Below are 16,556 nucleotides of genomic sequence, written 5' to 3' on the forward strand. Positions count from 1 at the left end.
TAAATCCAATCCTAGCTCTAGCGTCGTCACGTGACAGTCATTTTCTATCCCGAAATGGGTGTTTCTATCAGCTCTTTAACATTTTATTTTTACTGTATCAAGATACCACCATGCCAAAAACCCGTACATCCTAGCCGGGATGTCTGCTCGCTCTTTCAATTCAATTATAAATAATCAATTTATCTTCCCAAACTATCTAAGTATAAAAGAGTATTAAAGAATTAGTACATTAAGCCCACGGGTTGTACTTACGCTTACCCCCCGACCCCGGGTGCCTGCTCACGGATCCTTGACATGGGTCGGGGGTTTAAAGCCCTGGGGAGAAAAAAGGTGGACTAGTATCAATCAAGGACGGTGGCATGATTCAGCTGAGCCCTGGTGATCTGCCATCGAGAAATTATTGAGCTCACTGGTCGACTGATATGAACGCTTTCTTCGAAAGAGAAGTCCAAAGGTAAATATGTGTGCTGCTTTGGCCAGGAACGGCCGATCATCAGCGTCCTCCTCTCCTTCTACCTCAGTCATGCCATCCTGAGACAGGTGAACGTGGTAGTTCCTTGGTAAATACCGTCCAGGGTTCCATATATTCCAGAGGGCAGAGTTGAGGAACATGAGTGTCGACTCGAAAACGTAGAAGAACCACTCATACCGCAAGAGTGGGCTAAGGGTTTTTAGCGACTCGGGATCGTCGAGGTCCACGTTCGTATTGCCCACATGCTCGACCAAGCGATAGATAGATCGGATGGCAATGAAGACCATGCTGACGTAAAGAGTAATAAGAGGCGTTGACACTGCCTTTGCATGTACCTCGGCTTTTATACAGCGATAGTGAAATATGCCGGCGATGCCGATAAAAATAACGATGACACCGAGCTGTATTCCGATAGCGGCTAGTGTTAAGCTGCTGCCCAGGTGTTGTTGACTCGGTGCTGATGCCGGGTTGGAGGCCAGGGCTACCCCTAAGGAGTTCAATAGTTCAACGAGTGCCAGTAGGCCGCCAAACGTGGACAAGACCCTGCTAGGAGGAAGAGGTGCGAAGTATGGTACGTAGTAAAGTATTCGGCCGAGGATATGATAGTTGGCAAGTTCAAGAAGTGGTCTGAACAAACAAACTATTAGCTAGGTGATTCAACTAGGGGCACATGGCTTGATTTGGGTTGAATTTATGCTGTCACTTACGGGCATACATATATAAATACCTGGCTCAGGATGTAGGCAATCAAGACGTTCTTGCTAGTATAGATATAGTTGTATGCTCCGTATTCCCGCACCGCGTACCCAGCTGTGAACAAAACGGCGCAGAGTGGGTGCATTCCAAGCAGCTTCCAGCTTTTATAGCGACTAATGATCCGTGTTAGCAGGTCGGCACGAAGCCGAGAGGATTGCAATGATGAAAATGAAGACACACTTACTAGCACTGCCAGATGTGACCGATAGCCGAGACGCCATAAGCAACGACGAAAATAATAGGCGCCGCTTTGTTAGGAGCATAAATGTAGAGGCTACCGGGGACTGTTCAGAGCAGGACACGCTTAGTGACAATATCAAGGAAAGGGTATATGTCAAGGTCTGACTCCGTAAGAATAGCCGCTTACCAGGGTCTCCGTTTGCCATCTCAAGACAAGATGGGAAGCAAAGATAAGATGGATAAAGGTATTGTACTCTGAGTCCAGGGAGTGAAATAATAGTTGTACTTTGGCTAGGGTGGAACGGCGGTGATGCGATTGGAAGAACAATGGCTTTGGCGAAGCTGTGTTTTTTTTTTTTTTTTTTCACCCTCTATTTTTTTTATGTATATGTTACCATAACAAATATGCTGGTTTTTACTGGCAGAGGGGACTTTGTAAGGCAAGCGAAAAATATGTCGTTGGTGTCCAGGCTGCGCAAAGTATTAAATAACGATCCAGCGTGTTAGTGACACAACGTGACTCTTGATCCAATAGAGTTGCCAAGACGCGGCATCAGCCCCAGGATTCTCCACTCTCCAGAAATGGAAATAAAAATTCACGTCCCGGCCCCTCGGGCTCCGGTCTATGATTAAGTGTGATGTATATCGCGTTTGACGATTCAGTATACACGTAAGTCAAGGAAATATTGTCTAGGTATCTGGGAATTTGAAACATCATGCAACGTAGTCTAGTAACCAGATGCTTAGCAATGTCTAAGACAAGACAAGTGGACAACTAAACCGATTAAAGTGATTACAGCCTCGAACCTCGATAGAAGAGAACAAGTCCCTTCGTATTCCCGGAGGCTCGCTTAGTTAAACCATCCTTGTCTGGCAGACTAGGTATGGAAACCTAAATGCATGAACGGTCTTGGCTGCACCGAGGGCGCGATAGGCAGCAAGGGCACATAAAACACAGATTTAATTGGAGGTAATTTGATTGCCTCCCCTATACAGATGTGGTAGCCGCCACATCTCCAAAACCTGTCAAGGCAGCAGCCTTTCCCTAGTAGTCACGTCATCATGGGTGGATAGCCTACCGCATTCACTAAGATTATATTCACAACGCGCCGTTGGCGTGTAACGTAGACTTTAGCTGATTAAGGGCAATTTTCAACTATTTTCAGCCCTCGTACCAAATAAAAGACAGTTTCCCCAGTAGAATTTCCGGAAAATTATGCTTAATCAGGTACAGCCTACGTTACACACCAACGGCGCGTTGTGAATATAATCTTAGTGAATGCGGTACTTCCCACTTCGGTCACCACTCACCTGGTGGCCTTTCTAGATAGCTACAACCACAACAAGTCAGACAGTCAATCCAAGTCTCTGCGTATTACACAGAGAATACAACAAATTGCTCTGGATTGTCGTGTGTTAGGTTTTTGAGAGTACCACTTCAAACCCGTTTAAAGATTGAAGCTAGTAGTAATCCTAGAGGTCACTCGGGCGATACAGGGTAATCGTTATGGAGAGCTTATTAGAACTAGGCTTTGCAGGTTTCGCCTGCCATGGCATTTGGCAGATATTGAGAGAGTTACTGCGATTCGGCTGCTGAATGCTTCAGCGCCCCAAGATGACGGTTTCCCGAGCGTTTCTCTTATGCAACTGACCAAACCGATAGCCTATCTCCTTAACTCCGGCATCACCTGCTCTGTCGGAGATTAGCCCATTTCTCGAATGCTGCAGTCCCGGACCAGGCCAGCTTGCCGAGACGGAGGGTTGTGATTACATCGTAGCTCGAATTTTGACACCAGCCAGATATGTATACATTGGGAGGCCATTGCATTCGCTGAGGTGTTCTTGCCTTTTGTCCTTGGGGGTTATTCAACCGCTCGTTCAACGTTCACCTTTTCTAGCACTCCGTAACCTTTCCGAATTTGGATGCGATAATTGCAAGTCTTGTTCTAACCTAGGTTAGCGTCTTCGCCTGGCTCAATTTCTAGCAATCACCACGACGATTTCAAAGATGAGATCTCGAGGAATGAATGCCTGAGGTTGTTCAGCCTATGTGGAATCACCAAGTCTGTCAATGGGTTGGCTTTGGTCAAAAACATAAAGGGCCGCTATTACAAGGGCGAATGACTGAGCTTGGAATTGAAGCTATTTAGGTTACAATGATTAACTAGGGTTGTAGGAGCTCTTGACCAACAGTTGCTTCTTGGCCTTGGTGGCTTGACTCAACTCTATGTACAATTGGTCTTCCAGCCTGCAATGGCCTTTTGTAGGGCTAAAGCGCAAGGCGTACTGCACGTTCAACTTGTACGCGTGTAGCACCAAGACGAATCCAGATGCTACACTGCTTGTTGACATTGCAAGTGACGAGGGCGCAGACGTTTCCGAGTTCTACCAGTACTATCCCAATGCCCCTTGCAGGCTAATCTTCCAGAATCCCGAAGAAAAGACAGCAGTGGCTATGACACTGGGATATTCCAAACTACTTATGTCCGAATCTATGCTTCCGCTAGCAACACCCCGCTATATCCAGCATTCCCAGACACCAATATCATCACTACTACTAACACTCTACCTCTTTAGCTGTACCCAGCGGCATGGAATGGACTGAAGTCCAATTTAGTGCGCTGCTGGATGCTGCAGGGCTTGCAGTTATCAAGTTGTAGCTTGTTAGCTCTGAAGTAGAAAAACTCCTAGAGGCGGTCTTTAAATGAGTAGTTCTAGAATCCAAAATAAGAGTCCCATTCAGTACCAATTAGATGATAGAAAAGATAATTTCCTAAAATGCGTCGCATCAAGGCTCATTGAAGAGCATGGCGTTATCAGAGGTGCTGCCACAAAATGTCTTGGGCGTCGACCCTATCCTATAGACTTAACTCTTGTACAGTTGTTGATGATGCGTTTTGTATCGCGGTGGCTAAAATGGCTCATCAGCTGAAGGTTACACACTCGAGGCACTATAATCCTCCTGGCTGAGGTGTGGGCACAGCTTAGACACCGAGAGGCAGAGAGTGCAACCTCAACCAGGATGATGCTCAGCCACCTTTTAGGCCCCCCAAACATGCCCAGTCAGATGTCCAGTCAGATGTCCAGTCAAATGCCCAGTCAAATGCCCAGTCGGATGCCCGATGGAGAGAACTTGATACACCCAGAACACGTCTTGTAAGGGTTGGTAGGTAGGATCCAGTAATGGTTTCGTACCGTAGCAGGCAGGGGTCGGCCACCCCTTCGGGAGGAAATCGACACAACAAGCACCTATCCACTTGGAGGTTCCGACCTACACCTTCTTCTCTCTTTTACCCGCAGATTGCAGTGTTGTTATCGCAGATCGATGATCGCCGACATATAGAACTGGCGCTGGTGCGTGATTATTTAATGGGCCATGCAAAGTCAAGAGCCATATGATGGGTTGGAGGTGGCGTTACCTGAGAGGCACTGGGCACACGAACATGAGCAATCTGACCTGGCACCTTCAGCACACCGGCTAGAGACTTCTCTCCAAGAACCAAGGAGAAAATGTGGTCTGCCCCTCCGCTCGTTTTATATAATACTGGGTATTGTTATAATCTTCATCCTTGCGGCAATTGCTGGTGGTGTAGGAGGCGGCTTATCTTCGAAAAGCTCACACAACCAACATCAAGAAGATGCTACCAACAGTGACGGGAATAACCATACGAACGGAGGTAACTTGACTAACCCGACAAGCTATCATATTTTGCCGACGTCACATCTCTCAGCAACAAACTGGACAGATCCAGACGGATACACACATCGATTCATCTTCTTCCAAGACGGATACGGTGCCATCGTTGCACGTAGGTGGAACACCCAGAATCAGAGCTGGACTACGGACAACCTCACGGACATCTTTCAGACATCGCGTACGCCTATAAATCCATTGAGTCCATCTACTCCGATTGCTAGCATCTCTTTCAGTTACAATGAAATCAATAATACAAGGAACAAGATTCTGCTGTGGTATATAGCACCCGACAACACGATTGCCAGTGTCGAGGTACAAGACCTCGTGGATGCGCCGGAAGAGTGGACATTCAAAACACTAGATGGGGAGGTCATCGAGACGTATCCCGGATCACAACTCGCCGCGGCTTGGAATCGATGTTTGGACATCTGTGTGGGATATTGGGCTGTGGCGTACCAGAGACCCGGAGATGCCGGCATCAACGTCTTAAATGGGAGCGATAAGAGCCATGCATCTTTGGCGGTCGAGTCTGATCGTGTTGTCGCTGGCACGAGCCTGGCACTAACACCAGAGGTGCAAACCGATGGCGATTCCGTGGCACGACTTACATTGATGAGCGAAAGTCTTCTGTCTTCAGACTCTGGAAAGGCGCAAAAGTCAACATATGAGGCAGAGTGGTATCATGGTAAGCAGAAGCCATTGTGTCGCCGTCATTGATCCTCACTAGGCCCTTCAATTACCATGATTTTGGTCGCGCAACTTGAACCCGATACTGTCCCACTCGGGCTTGCTGAACTATAGCTGACCAAGCACAGATGGCGAACTCTTGTCTGGCACTACTTTACCTGCGCCATCTACAATGTTACAATTTTCGATAACCCTCTTGGATAACTTCAGGACAGTTGTCTTCCTTGCTCTGCTTCCCAATGGGACCGTAGCAGGGTCGTATTATCGAAGTCACTTCGTATCGATTCCAGCCGTTGACTTTCGTGGTGGCCCGTCTGATTTGAACTTTACAGCTATAGCAACGAGCGAGGAGGCTATGTTTTACGGGATATCGAATGATGAAATCCATCAATACTCCGTTGATCACACCGATCCAACTGTTTTCCAATATATCGATACCATATTCCCTTGAAAGGAGATATGGGGGAAAATAATTGAATGTCATTCACAGTGCTCTTTATTCGTTATGGTCTTCCTGTTTCTGTTCGCCTACTGCTTCATTTGGGGGGGGGGGTCAAAAATAGCTGTTATACTGCCTACGCCAGATTAATGGTGTGACGTTATAGTCAAACCATCTCGCTGATTTACCTCTATTCACCCGATATTGCCAATTAGCCAATGCTGGCCTAGGCAGCGGGGCCGGCGGGATTTGAGCTTGGCCATAGTTCCAACATCTTCAGCAGAAACAAACACATTCACTTCCGAAGAAGGTGCCTTATAATTCAAGCATCGTAGCAACGAATCCATGTGCCTTCCAAGAGGTCAGAACGAAACCAAGCGTTTGCCTTTGCGAAAATGGACGTTAGAATATTCGACTTGCTGTGTATGAACTGTTTTCTGCTTTTATGAGAAGTCTCTTAACTATCTAGTGATAATAAGCACTAGTCATGACCGCTGACTGTCGCTCGACTTTTCCTCTTACGCGAGGTATCTAGCGCCTAGATCAACTAATCTAGTTCGAATACTGTTGAGAAGACAAGGATAGTTCTGTTGAAAGTGTATTCGGTCAAGGAGTCGCTTCACGTGCTATCACGGTAGGAGTAAGGAGTGCAAAGGAACACAAAAGGATTGTTCGTATAGATTTACGAGGGATCTCCCATGTCATTCATGAGATAACTTGGTTGACTGTAACGGTCACGTATTTCTCAATTCAATTGAGGTTACATACACTAACTCGCGAACAATCGTTCTAGCTGAATAAGTATTCAGGTCTATCTGTTGATTGCCGAGCGGCGGCTATAGTGATATCAGTGACCTTTATAACATCTGGCGGCCATCGTGTCATATCTAACTATCGCTCTTGTTATAACTACGCGTTTGCGTGTTATATTAATGAGCGAATGCAACAGACATGGTGGAAGCTAATATTGGCGCTGCACTATGCCCTACCTTGCAAGACGGTCTTAGCAATCAAGAGTTGCAACTGGAACATGTGGGCATATGCTATTATACGTAAATCATAACATGCAGCATAGCGGCACAGGGAGAGAGTATCCATGCAGGCAAAAGAAATTTGTCATCGGCAGACAGAGCTCAAACGGAACTAAAGAAGAATATACTATATAGTCTACTACCTTTGAAAATAGAACCGATTACGTCTTTCAACTAATCCTCTATTCAGAGGATGGTTGTGTATACCGAGGAAGGATGCTGCGAAGTCAGTTCCTCGTCTCATAGATAATTATCAGCCCATTTGAGCCTGCCCGGAAATTTTCCGACTGAGTCGTGACATTAACTTCGTCTGGGGTCTTTCACAGACATATTTCGCATTGCACCTTCCCTAGGTAAGGAAAGAGCGCCGTAAGAACGTAACTAGATCGTGAAAATTCAAGTCTTTGAACTGGAAAGGGACAGAATGCATGGCAACAGATACCGCGTCCAGACATGTATCAACAATATACTATATCGGAGCGGAGGGCGGGAAACAGGAAGGAAAGAGTGATGGTGGAAATAAAAGAAAAAACAAGAACAGAAAAGAAAATTGGCATGGAAACATGACATCAAGTCAAGGATTTAACCAATAATGTGATAGCGTGTTCTGCATCACTTACTAAAGATGGCAATGGGCAGAGGATTCTGGTATCAAGAATATTTAGGAATGAAGCTAGAGTCTCTCGCCTTGGAGTTGAGGAAACATTTGCGGAGTTCTGTCTCCAAGTAAGACGTTGTAGCGAACATGTGATCTTCAATACTGCCAAGAGCCGAGCGCACACCTTAGGCTTGTATAATCTTAACTCAATTGAGAAGGTGTACCTAAGGGCATAAGGCACAGATACGACCTGTCTTATGCTTTGTTTCATGGAATATATATCCCCTTGCGTTTGGCCTTGGGCTTTGCATATCTACTGTGATATTTGTTACGTAAAGGAGTATACTCTGTGGGGTAGGTGTGTCGATCCCAAAATCTGGGGCCCCGGAGTTTCGTATGCCAACTTCGGGATGTACGTATCCATCATTGAAGCCAGTGAGTTGTTCACAGACATGTCATTCATAAGCTCATTTTCATTTCTTTGACGTTAGGATTGTCGATCTTCATAGCATTCGATGTACAGCCGGGTTCATGTCTTGCCATGAGACAGTGAACGCGATGTGTCATTTCACTTTTTGCGGGTTGAACAAGTGCTAGTCATTTAATAATGCGAAGAACACGGAGCAAGATTGGGAATCATATCACATGTGAATGCACGAAGTATGAGCCAGAGCCGTACGCACCGACCTCGGCCAGATGTCACGCATGTCCCGTGTTTCATGCAGTATTCCCATGATGGAGTATCGCAGAGACAGCGGGAGATACCATCTAATTAGGAACTGCTCTACGCAGCATCACACAATGTTTGAGGGCGATCTAACCCTCGGTGTACCCCAGCGTCGTAGTTGTTAGGTAAGTAGGCCCTTCATTTCGACTTCCTCGAGGACAGGGATATGGATATCCGGGGAAGCGGGGACCCCTGGCATAAAATATACCGCCGCCGACTTTATGACGGAGACTACGAACCTGTGGTAATTCTGTGTAAGGAACTGAGTGTAACATCTGGCCGAGGTTCGATGGCATCACGGGTTAAACGTTGTTCTCACATGTGAGTAACGATCGCTGTGCGATGGAGTTGTGGTACTGAGACGATCTCCCTCCACCGAGCATATAAAGGCCCCTATGACCTGCTCGACAATCGAAATGTTGCCATCGATACCTATCGACCAAAGACAATCTCAACATCTATATCTCATCAATCGCAAGGAATACGACACTTAGCAACCATGCAGTTCACTCTCGCCGCCCTCGTCACTCTCATCGCCGCCGTCTCGGCCCAGTCTTGGGAAGACATCCCCGCCTGCGCACAACCCTGTATTTTGGATGCCGTTGCAGAAGTGACGGACTGTGGTAGCACAGACTATGAGTGCATCTGTACGTCCATCTCAACTCAGTATCCCTACGTGACTATAACATTCCAACCGAGCAGTGCTAATGTAGCTGTCCCTTATCCTAGGCGCTGCCCGTCCCCAAGTCCAATCGGCGGCTACAGGTTGTGTTGTTAGCGCCTGTGGTGCAGCCGTTGCCCTCACTCAGGTCATTCCCGCCGTTAATGCTGCTTGCGATGCGTTGTAAACAAGTATTACTTAACACTGAGGGTAAGTTGATATGGGCTGGGCTGTTGATCCACATTCTTTCTTGATGTCCTCATGTTTAGAAATATACTAAACTAAAATTATGAAGGTAGACGGCGTCAGCTTTTTTGGTTCGACGTAGGAACAACACGGGTTTTCTCTTTACCCGGAGTTAAAATATTTACTTAGCCTCTACGGTCTCAATTGCTGCTAGTTGTCGAATCTCAGCCAAATTTGGAGGGAGTTAGAGCTGGAGGTTAGCATTAGGAGCCCGCAACTAGGTCCAGATTACCAATTCATCAATCACACTTGCGGTCATACTATAGAAGACGAATATGTGAAACAAAACTTACACTTCAACTGTGCTAGACTTTGAAATATGACTATCTTGCCCACTAACGAGGGCCCTCGTAGTCACACAGTAGGCTTTCTTGATATCAAACACGGCCTGTCTTATCTCTCCACGCAGTCTCATTCAAACCAGTTTCGCCGTATCGGCGAGCGCGTTCCCCTGAGCAACCTGTCTCGCTCCTCTCGCTCCTCCCATCGCCTTAATTGTTTCCCTAATGTGCATGTCATCTTCAAGAGTGATATTGACATTGACAGCCTCGACGTTTTGCTCTAAATACTTCAAAGTTTTTGTGCCCGGAATTGGGAACATGTCGGGCCCCTGAAACATGATCCAAGCTAGCGCAACCTGAGCGGGAGTGCAGTTCTTGGTTGCCGCCATCAAAGTAAACACCTTGGCAAGCTCCAGGTTCTTGTCGAAGTTCTCCGGGCTGAACCGAGGAAGTGCATGCCGCTTATCTTCCGGGCCTAGATCCTCAAAAGACTTGAACCTGCCAGAAAGAAATCCACGACCAAGAGGAGAATAGGCAACAGTGGCTACACCAAGCTCGCGGCAGGTTGCCAGCAGGTTCGTGCCCGCTTCTGTCTCTATGTCAAGTGTCCAAGGATTGTATTCAATCTGAACTGCCGTGACGTGATGGATGGCACAAGCGCGGCGGACAGTGTCCGAGCTTGGCTCAGATAACCCGATACACCTAATCTTGCCTTCCCTAAACGCGCGATACATATCAGGTCTGCTTAAAATCAAATTGCAGATCGCGATCACTTACTTTTTCAGCTCCACCAAGGCTTCCATAGTCTTCTCCACGGGAGTGACACGATCGAACCGGTGCACATAGAATAAGTCAATGACATCAACTCCAAGATTCTGAAGACTCTTTTCACAGCTGCGTCGACAGTTCTCGGGCGAACTATCAATCACGAAATTGGCCTTGCCATCTTCTCCCCACTCCACCCGAGCACCAAACTTGGTGGAGAGAAATACGTCCTTGCGTCTTTCTGGGTGCAGGTTAAACCACTTTCCAAGAAGAACTTCATTGTCTCCGTAGCCGGCTGCGGTGTCCCAGAAGGTAGCTCCGATCTCCCAAGCTCTGTCTAAGACCTTGAAACGTTCTTCATCAGACCTGATTTCAGGTTAGCACTGCTTCGATTCAATATACGTTTGGTTCGGGATGCTACTAACAGAGATGTTTCCACATAGCCAGTGCTGAGCTCCATCAAACCGAAGCCGATTCGAGGGACATGTGGCCCATTACGACCTAGTTGTTGAGTAGGAAGCTGTCGGGGAGACATGGCTGGTGATGTAAATGAGATGTTGGAAAATGTTTAGAGGTGCGGTGATGACTCTCGCAGTTTTCCATCTTCGCGATCATGAGAAAGTGTTTATGTATTCGGATTTCACATCCTACTATTCAGTGTCATATACAGATTTCGAGCAGCGGTTGCTCCAATATGACTTTCTATTCAAGCAACCTCGGATTCTCGCTTCTTTGATTGGCTGCGTTCACTCTCACGCTCCACCCTACGCTTAGACAAGATGCTTATTTCCAAGTGTTATCACATTTCTACCTTCACAGACCGATCAGACGTGCCGAAGAATAATTGCAGCTAGGGACATAACGGGCGGACTTAAGACAGCACATGCCGCAATGAGGGCGCGGATAGCCAGAACTTCCAATCTCGTCCATTAGTCCATTTAACCCTCTAACTAACACCCCATCAATAACCGGTCTCAATTGCAACAGATAAGAGGTGAGCTGCAACACGATGATCTCGGGTTTCGTATTTACGAGTGGTTATCTCCTTTCCTATCCTATGTCCACAACATGCCATGAGCGCAGCAGAGGGAATGCGCACATCAAACGTCAAGTCTTCTAGATTTACACAACAGATAACAAAGCAGTTACCACAGGAAATCGATCGTCGAAGGGACTAACATATGTGCTGTACCATGCTGGGTAGATGTGGGTGATAATTAAAGGGCTCTGTTCTTGACTATACAGTAAGACAGTCATTTACGATCGCCAAAAGTATCTGAAATCTGCTGCTTCCAATCTCCTGATAACCTATGAGTCTGTATAATACGAAATCGATTCACAGTTGCGGTATTGGTGATATGAGCTGGTCGACAAGCATAAGAGCAAACCATTCCGTTAGTTAGATTGCGCTAAACTGCTTGCAACATCAAGCACAGCTCGCTATAATTATAGAGGATAAGATCACTAAATGCACTATAAACATAGTGCTTAAGCCTTCAACGGCCAAGTATGCGATTTTGAGATCATTAGATGCAGCAACCCCAAATACACAATATTCATCTCATGCCTACATAATCGCCATTATATCCCTGCTAACTCCTTCTCACATGGAGTTATCACCGTCGATAGCGCCTCCTATTTCGTCTTATTACCGCTAGTCTCAGCTGCAACCAACGACGACACCGATGAGGTCGTTCAAGGTTCATCGAAACGAGGCCCTCACGACACTCCCTCGACCCATCTGAGGTGACTTCCTTGCAAGAAATACTTCGAACAACTTTCTCTTCTTTTCTAATGTCGCTAGCCAGGGTTAGTGCAAGGAGCATGAGGTATATGCCAGAGCTGGAATCAGACAGCCCGTCCGATCAGTGGAACTTATGTTTACCTTGTTCTTGATGCTGTTGGCATGAAGTAGGTCGTACGAGAATGGGCAGGTAGATGTACTTTCGGATTCGCTTTGTGGCTTAGGGCAAGAGATGAGGCAGAATCAGCCATTCGTGAGTGTAAATACAAAAGATTGAATCAAGGGATAATTACTGGAAGGGAGAAGGGGTTTTATGCAACTTAGCCACAGAATTCGTGAACTGAAATCAATTTTTGATTCCTAATTATATGTCATGCTATTATGGTCGTTATGGATACATCTACTCGCAATTTAACAGACAAACTAGTTAATTAGTTGTAACTATTTAAATTTAATTTAGTGAAAAGGAAAAGCCAGTCTATTTCAAGCTTCATAATGCAGAGCTACCAATTTGAGAATTTTGCGCACGACTGTCTCATTAGATGGTTTGCGCCTTGCTCTCTTGATCTCCCATCGCTCAATGTAAAGCTTCGACTGAAAGACCGCAAGATAACGAACCCAAGCATATTCAGCTGAAAACACATCAACGGCCCAGTGTTACAACACCAACGAGACTGCACGTAATGAAGTAATTTATTATAAATTACCCTTTTATGTAACCACAAGTAGCTATCAAGTTTAACCATCTCCGATCTCAACCTCCAACCTCAAGGTAACTATAAGAACAACAACAAGCCCACCTGCTACCAGACACTACACCCTAACTACTACTACAACATGAGATCATATCCGACATTCCATACACGGTGACACGTCCAAAGCAGCTCAGCGCGCTCAGCAACAGCACCAACCCGACACTCTCCCGGGTTACTATTCTGCGGGACCTCGGTACACAGAGAGGTGCCAAATCACCACAGTATGCGACCTCCAGCGACCGGCGCTGCAACGATAAACAGATGATCCACAGATAACACATCGTGGCGTGAATATATCAAGTGTGGCTGATCGCAGGTTTTAGGAGAAGGTCGCGTATACAACTGAGATGATATTTCAGTTAATCTGGGTCACTTAATAAATTTAGAGTCAAGTACTTGGAATCAACAAGGATGTGTCCAGCTTGGATTATGCCAAAGGTAAACGTAATCTAATACTGTTAGTCAAGTCATGGTATTGAAAGAGGGAATCTAGGAACGGGCGCAACGTGATCAAAGGAAGGAGCGCACCTATTTATCATCTGTATTGAGGGCTGGAAAGAATGCTCGGAGTATCGATATTATGCAATGAGGAGTCCATTTTACGTTAACTAGGTACCTATTCCTTAGTAGGTTGAGAATCAATGCAATCGAAGCATTTACATATTCGCATTACTACTTGTCAGAGTGTAGATGATGATCTCCCTCGTGCTACTCATGCTTCGTTTGCATCATGTGAGTAAGTACACCTTTTTACACGGGTGATAAGGAAGATTGCATGGAGAATGGTGTTCTTGTCCAGGTAGATGATTAACACCCAACGAAGCCCAGGAGATCTATTTACAGGTCTCACAGGTGGGATTCAGCAGCAAGGGGGGCAGGACGCGATGGGAATACTACAAGAGACGGAAGGCTCACAAAACCCTATTTACGGATATATTGGCAGATTGCTTTCATTCAGTCATGAAAGATGTGAATGAGTTGACAAGAGTGTCATGATCAACAGTGGTGCAAAGGGGTCTGCTGGTGAAGTATACATAGATTCCGGGAACCACACTGTGAAGCTTATGCACAATGAGGAAAGATAGTTATTGCGAAAAATGTGCTTTGATTCCTGTATCTATGTGCCGATCCTATGTGCGTTGTGTCAATGCCTAGCCACCTCCTCCCCAGTCCATCGGCATAACTCAGTCCTTCTACGGGAAGAAGAAACGGAGGCTAGGCACGTCTATGCTCTATCATGATTGATGAGTATGTTCGAAAATGGTATATGCAATGCGCCATGTAACGCCAGTCATGAATGTTCTTGTTCTAACTCTTCTTTCTCCTGTGCTTGGTTGACCGGCAAAGTCCCTTCCATGCACACGGAGACAGTTGGTCTAGAGATTGTCCTTATCGAGGTCATCCGCAGCCACCGCAATCTTGGCTGTTACGTCTTTGATCTATAGGAAGTGTCAATTGGACATCCGCGTGAATGAGTTGATGTAAGAGGGTAACTCACATATTTGTCATCAAAAATACTGAAGTGATGTCCATCCACGTCCACAACCTCTTTAATCCAGGTGCCTCCGTGATAGTTGTCCCAGCCAAGCAGCCGGTACTCACGCGCATGGTCAACAAAGGCTTGGCCATCCTCTTTCACGAGCTCCTTGGCGCGCATCAGAATTGTCGGGGGGATTTCGGCTTCGCGTCCCTTCCAGTCCGGCATGTCCCAGTGAGTGATCATCATGCGGGCGTGTGTCATGTTTAAGCCGACTTTCTCACGTAGAGGCATTGCCTTGAGCTCCTCGGGTGATTTCACTATGGGTTGTGCCGTCAGGTCGGGCATGTTGCGTAGGCCATAGAGGGACTTGGTATAGACGCTGTCAATGAAGATCATGCCCAGGATGGTGAACTTGGGCTTTGTTGAGTCAGCAGGTCGGTTGGCGAGCTGCCAGGCTACCTCGATAGAGAGAAGCCCCCCCAAAGACCAACCTACAGATGAAATGAGTGAATGAGTGCGTGAGTGCGTGAGTGAGTGAGCGGCGCACTGCAAATGCATGTGCTGAGTCTGGGCATGAAATCAGCAGGGTGGAATGGGAAACTCACCTCCGATGATGATCTCTCCCCCTTTGGGCAGGGCTGTTTCAAGAAGTTCGATATAGTGGCTTGCCATGCCCGAGATACCGCTTTCCCAGTAACCGCCCTCGTCAAGGCGCGCATTCTGGATGCCGTAGAGCGTGCGACCAATGGGGTATAGACAGTGGTAGGAGAAGGTTGTGCCACCGCCGTCATGCAGGAGGATAAGGGGCGCGGGCTGCTTGTCAAGCCATGGCGAAGTCGGGCCCTCGTAGATGAGGGCTGGATTCTCCAACATGGTTACTTCGGTGGAAATGGGATGGATCAAAGACAGGCGGTTTAGGATGGATCATGGATAGTGGCTTGTGTGAGTGACTAAGGTAAGATACCTACATGTAGGTAAGGTAAGTAAGTCCCTGACTACTAAGTAGATAGGAGGTAGATCATAGGTACAAGTAGGTGTACTTACCAGGTAGACACAAGTACTGTAAGTAAAAGGTGAAAGACTGTGTGGCCTCTATCACTTCCAACTGAGTTAATTGCCTCACGTTGGTTGGCGGCGCAACAGTTGAACGAACGCCGTGCTGGTGGTGCACGATTCAGATGCCACACAGTCAGAACAGTCAGAACAGTCAGAATATTCGGTGCTTTATTCACCCTCTCATTCGTCTATCACCTATTGCCTTGCCCCATAGTAAGATTGTTAGCGAAAGGAATCCTGCTCGGCCGTGTCCTGGATTGTCAGGGGAGAGTGCCCCGCATCGCAACTTCCCATCGCCGGGAGGTCTGTTTGCCTTCAATGCTAGTTGGCGGGGTAAGTCCCGCTACTTGCATAGAACGGATAGCTCAATACTCTCTCTATATTATCAGTCATCAATATTGGTATGCACCAACTGGTTGCATACTTACTTCAAGGACATGATAATAAATAGGTCCTGAGTTTTTCATGGCAATATTACATTCATGTCAGAGTTGTCTATAAATGACATGGAAGAAAACCCCGGTCTCTTTACATATATGTATGCCATGCTTGTATCACTCACACTAGCTTCTCTCCGTATTTTTTCAACTACTTTTCTCTCTCAAGTTTCCACACCAGGCCTCAGCAGGTAATAAATGAAGTTCCTGTCTCTACAGCATCTTAACAGCAATGATGACATGGTAAATTATTCTATTCTCCCAGCGGTGCTACCAAACCTCTCACTCAAATTCATCCGGCGAAAGCAGTTGACTGTCCAGGATTCGGCCCATGTGAGTTCTTTCAATCGTCTCGCAGTTTCGCCGAATCTTGGTAAGAAAGACCCTAAAGAATTGAACCGGGCTGCAGCTAAGTCCGGATTTGCCTCCCCTTCGGCCGGTATGGTCCAAGTAGACAAAGCCGTCCGTACCAATAATCTCACCCTCTTTAGCTTCTTCCCAAGCTGTCACAGTACTGCCCAACTGTAGTTTTATATATTTATTC

The 16,556-nt window shown here is 46.6% G+C and overlaps 5 protein-coding genes across 5 annotated transcripts; 2 read left to right on the forward strand and 3 right to left on the reverse strand.

Moving 5' to 3' along the window:
* Positions 1 to 10: 10 nt before the first annotated feature.
* F5B22DRAFT_602866 (putative RTA1 domain protein) lies at positions 11 to 1,871 on the reverse strand. Its single transcript, XM_047974701.1, has 4 exons — positions 1,596 to 1,871; positions 1,413 to 1,512; positions 1,180 to 1,341; positions 11 to 1,099 (listed from the first exon to the last, which is right to left on the reverse strand). Exons 1-4 carry the CDS (start codon positions 1,612 to 1,614, stop codon positions 346 to 348), a joined length of 1,035 nt encoding a protein of 344 aa, XP_047831998.1. The 5' UTR covers positions 1,615 to 1,871; the 3' UTR covers positions 11 to 345.
* Positions 1,872 to 4,455: 2,584 nt separating this feature from the next.
* On the forward strand, positions 4,456 to 6,540 carry F5B22DRAFT_602868 (uncharacterized protein). Its single transcript, XM_047974702.1, has 2 exons — positions 4,456 to 5,790; positions 5,921 to 6,540. Exons 1-2 carry the CDS (start codon positions 4,785 to 4,787, stop codon positions 6,241 to 6,243), a joined length of 1,329 nt encoding a protein of 442 aa, XP_047831999.1. The 5' UTR covers positions 4,456 to 4,784; the 3' UTR covers positions 6,244 to 6,540.
* Positions 6,541 to 8,985: 2,445 nt separating this feature from the next.
* Positions 8,986 to 9,751, forward strand: F5B22DRAFT_104046 (uncharacterized protein). Its single transcript, XM_047968689.1, has 3 exons — positions 8,986 to 9,234; positions 9,317 to 9,458; positions 9,544 to 9,751. The coding sequence occupies exons 1-2, from the start codon at positions 9,087 to 9,089 to the stop codon at positions 9,433 to 9,435; spliced, it is 267 nt and encodes an 88-aa protein (XP_047832000.1). The 5' UTR covers positions 8,986 to 9,086; the 3' UTR covers positions 9,436 to 9,458; positions 9,544 to 9,751.
* A 53-nt stretch (positions 9,752 to 9,804) lies between these two features.
* F5B22DRAFT_104061 (Aldo/keto reductase-like protein) lies at positions 9,805 to 11,184 on the reverse strand. Its single transcript, XM_047968691.1, has 3 exons — positions 10,966 to 11,184; positions 10,553 to 10,906; positions 9,805 to 10,492 (listed from the first exon to the last, which is right to left on the reverse strand). Exons 1-3 carry the CDS (start codon positions 11,073 to 11,075, stop codon positions 9,910 to 9,912), a joined length of 1,047 nt encoding a protein of 348 aa, XP_047832001.1. The 5' UTR covers positions 11,076 to 11,184; the 3' UTR covers positions 9,805 to 9,909.
* Positions 11,185 to 14,124: 2,940 nt separating this feature from the next.
* On the reverse strand, positions 14,125 to 15,844 carry F5B22DRAFT_602875 (Alpha/Beta hydrolase protein). The gene is made up of 4 exons (XM_047974703.1): positions 15,564 to 15,844; positions 15,125 to 15,483; positions 14,538 to 15,010; positions 14,125 to 14,478 (listed from the first exon to the last, which is right to left on the reverse strand). Exons 2-4 carry the CDS (start codon positions 15,390 to 15,392, stop codon positions 14,416 to 14,418), a joined length of 804 nt encoding a protein of 267 aa, XP_047832002.1. The 5' UTR covers positions 15,393 to 15,483; positions 15,564 to 15,844; the 3' UTR covers positions 14,125 to 14,415.
* Positions 15,845 to 16,556: the final 712 nt, after the last annotated feature.

The sequence above is a fragment of the Xylaria bambusicola genome (assembly GCF_022495145.1).
Source record: "Xylaria bambusicola strain CBS 139988 unplaced genomic scaffold F5B22scaffold_15, whole genome shotgun sequence".
Classification (NCBI taxonomy): domain Eukaryota; kingdom Fungi; phylum Ascomycota; class Sordariomycetes; order Xylariales; family Xylariaceae; genus Xylaria; species Xylaria bambusicola.

Coding starts and splice junctions, on each gene's coding strand:
- F5B22DRAFT_602866 (XM_047974701.1), bottom strand. Junction 1,342..1,412: donor GGTCACATCTGGCAGTGCTA/GTAAGTGTGTCT, acceptor ACGGATCATTAG/TCGCTATAAAAGCTGGAAGC. Junction 1,100..1,179: donor GTATTTATATATGTATGCCC/GTAAGTGACAGC, acceptor TTGTTTGTTCAG/ACCACTTCTTGAACTTGCCA.
- F5B22DRAFT_602868 (XM_047974702.1), top strand. CDS start 4,785: ATGCAAAGTCAAGAGCCATATGATGGGTTGGAGGTGGCGTTACCTGAG. Junction 5,791..5,920: donor TGAGGCAGAGTGGTATCATG/GTAAGCAGAAGC, acceptor GACCAAGCACAG/ATGGCGAACTCTTGTCTGGC.
- F5B22DRAFT_104046 (XM_047968689.1), top strand. CDS start 9,087: ATGCAGTTCACTCTCGCCGCCCTCGTCACTCTCATCGCCGCCGTCTCG. Junction 9,235..9,316: donor CACAGACTATGAGTGCATCT/GTACGTCCATCT, acceptor CCCTTATCCTAG/GCGCTGCCCGTCCCCAAGTC.
- F5B22DRAFT_104061 (XM_047968691.1), bottom strand. CDS start 11,075: ATGTCTCCCCGACAGCTTCCTACTCAACAACTAGGTCGTAATGGGCCA. Junction 10,907..10,965: donor GGCTATGTGGAAACATCTCT/GTTAGTAGCATC, acceptor ACCTGAAATCAG/GTCTGATGAAGAACGTTTCA. Junction 10,493..10,552: donor GCCTTGGTGGAGCTGAAAAA/GTAAGTGATCGC, acceptor TCGCGCGTTTAG/GGAAGGCAAGATTAGGTGTA.
- F5B22DRAFT_602875 (XM_047974703.1), bottom strand. CDS start 15,392: ATGTTGGAGAATCCAGCCCTCATCTACGAGGGCCCGACTTCGCCATGG. Junction 15,011..15,124: donor GGGAGAGATCATCATCGGAG/GTGAGTTTCCCA, acceptor TTTCATCTGTAG/GTTGGTCTTTGGGGGGGCTT. Junction 14,479..14,537: donor GTATTTTTGATGACAAATAT/GTGAGTTACCCT, acceptor CACTTCCTATAG/ATCAAAGACGTAACAGCCAA.